The sequence below is a fragment of the Malurus melanocephalus genome, unplaced genomic scaffold, assembly GCF_030028575.1.
Source record: "Malurus melanocephalus ecotype Western Australia unplaced genomic scaffold, MMel_1.1 scaffold_521, whole genome shotgun sequence".
Classification (NCBI taxonomy): domain Eukaryota; kingdom Metazoa; phylum Chordata; class Aves; order Passeriformes; family Maluridae; genus Malurus; species Malurus melanocephalus.
The window spans coordinates 347493-349678 of record NW_026623753.1 but is presented as its reverse complement, the minus strand read 5'-3'; the positions used below and the strand labels follow the sequence as shown (position 1 = coordinate 349678).

The 2186-nt window shown below is 52.7% G+C and overlaps 1 protein-coding gene across 1 annotated transcript in view; it reads left to right on the top strand.

Moving 5' to 3' along the window:
• The first annotated feature begins 1780 nt into the window (after nucleotides 1-1780).
• The window catches only part of KAT2B (lysine acetyltransferase 2B), a 40438-nt gene continuing 40032 nt past the window's right edge, over nucleotides 1781-2186 (top strand). Inside the window, exon 1 of the mRNA XM_057381667.1 lies at nucleotides 1781-2179. Coding sequence (XP_057237650.1) covers nucleotides 1781-2179 — 399 coding nt within the window. The remainder of the gene's footprint in view (nucleotides 2180-2186) is intronic.

Sequence of the window (2186 nt, the reverse complement as noted above, 5' to 3'; positions counted from 1 at the left end):
TGCAAGAAGGAACTGCAGTAAAATTATCTGCTTCCTGACAACTTTCATCTTTCATTTTACTTTAATGGAAGGAAAATGTTTTGAGGCTTTTGAGGACCCTAAAGAATGAGGTGAAAGAATAARGTTGTTCACCTAGGCTGTGATCCTGTGAACATTCACCTGGGCAGCCTCACACATAAATGCCCACCGAGTGGCCTCAGTGAACATCAGTGGAGTTACTCTCCTGTGTGAAATCACTAAATGCATTTTCGGAATTAAAACTTGTAATTCATTACATGCAAGTGTGCGAACTTAATGCTGGGTTAAATACCATTAAGTACCTGGGTAAAAGAGAACCTAGGGATTTGGGGGGTGGCTGGGAGAAAGGAAAAACATACTGGGGGATGTAAAGGTACAGCASCTCCCAGGAAAACTAGGAATCTATGTTCAGGCATGGATATTAAGTGGTCCATTGGAGCCAGCGTGTTGTTCCAGATGTGCTCTTTGCTTGTAACATTTGCTGCCGAGGAGGAGTCGTGGGAAAGCTGAAAGTGAAACTAAGCAAGAACAGTTTCATTTTCAAGTCCGAAAGCAGAAACTTAACCGGCATAAAGAAAATGCAAGCAAAGAGCTTCTTAAGTGGCTGCTAACACACAGCGGCTATTTGCTATTTTAAGACACGATTCGGACACTTAAAAAAAAATAAAAAATAAAAGACGAAAATAAATCTCTCCTAAATTTCAGAGAAGCTGGATTTTTTTGTCACGTTCAATTTCCCGTTTGAGGCTGCTAGCGCCAAGGGCAGCGGCTCCTCCACCTTAAACAGTCCGTCTTAAAGCGCCGGGGATGGCAGCAGCCATCTTACGGGTCGCTGTCACAGCTGCTGGGAAGCCCGAAGCTTCACAGCCCCGGCCTCCGCCACCGACTGCCCGGGGTACCCCAGCTCCGGRGAGCCCGCGGCGGAGATCGGGGAGCAGATCCCGACCCCCACCCCCATCAACGCCCGGCCGATTTTAAAATCTCGGCAAAACCAAACCGTAAATAAATAAACAAAAACAGCAGACTCCCTTGCTTCATGAAATASSGCATTTTATTCCGTTCTGTTTTCCTATCATTTCATGAAGATGCCAACTCGCCGCGTAAAGCTAAGCATGAAAATATCCCCAGGAGCTGCGAAGGGGTTTTGTCACCCATTCTTCCTCCCCARACACTACTTCGCACAAACCTGGAGTTATTTTTGCTTTCTCCATGCAAGGTGCCAAGGCCCCGTKCCTGCAAGAGCTCTCTCTGCGCTGGGACTCCCTTCCAAACTCAAACTGCGACTTTCTTACTTTAGCTTTTTACACATCAAAGAGCCGTAAATCCCACGCAAACGCCCAGCCTCAATTCCAACCCTTTAAACCGTGATGCCGTGGTACGGAATTGCCATTTGTGGTTTCTCACGGCTCAACCACGTTTTTACATATGTGCAATGGGGCAGAACCGCCTCACACCCGGTGCACTTGCTGCTGTGCATGGAGCGCACTCTCTGGGGCAGGACCATTTGCTTAATTTTAGCTTTCAATWTAGGGATAAGCCCTTTAAGATACAAACTGACCTCTCAACACTTGTTTCTGGGCAGAATAAAAAAGCAAAACAAAAGAGCAAGCCCCAGAACCACGGCACGAAGAACTGAGCAGAGTTTTTGAATCATCCGGTATTTGAAACTGACCCGTACTTTTTCATTTAGTTAGAAATCATCTGGGGGAGGAAAGCATGAAACCTTTAAAGGTGGCCGCAAAGCGCACAGCGTAGGAAGGCAATGGTTAAGACAAACAAAGTAGCGGCACTGCGAGGGGCCACAGCGGCTGCGGCAGCGCCGCGGGATCACCGGGGTTCGSGACCGCTCGACACGGCCAGCGATGCCGCCTCTTGCCAGGGCAACTTTGCGCGCAGCCTCCCGGCGGGCCGGGATGGCTCCATAGCGGCTCCGCACGCAGCGGGTGCCGCCGCCRCCGCCCTTCCCGGGGGGGCCCCGCGCAGCCCCCGCGCAGGGAGGGGGCGGGCGGGCGCGCCCTTGCGGTGCGCAGCGGCGGGAGGCGGGTGCCGGCCCCCCACCCCCGCCGGCGGGGCAGGAGCCGCCCGCGGAGCGGGTCCCTCCTCCCGCCCCCCCGGGGAGCAGCCGGCGGCGGCGGCGGAGCGGCGAAGGGGAGGGTCTAAGGCCGGGC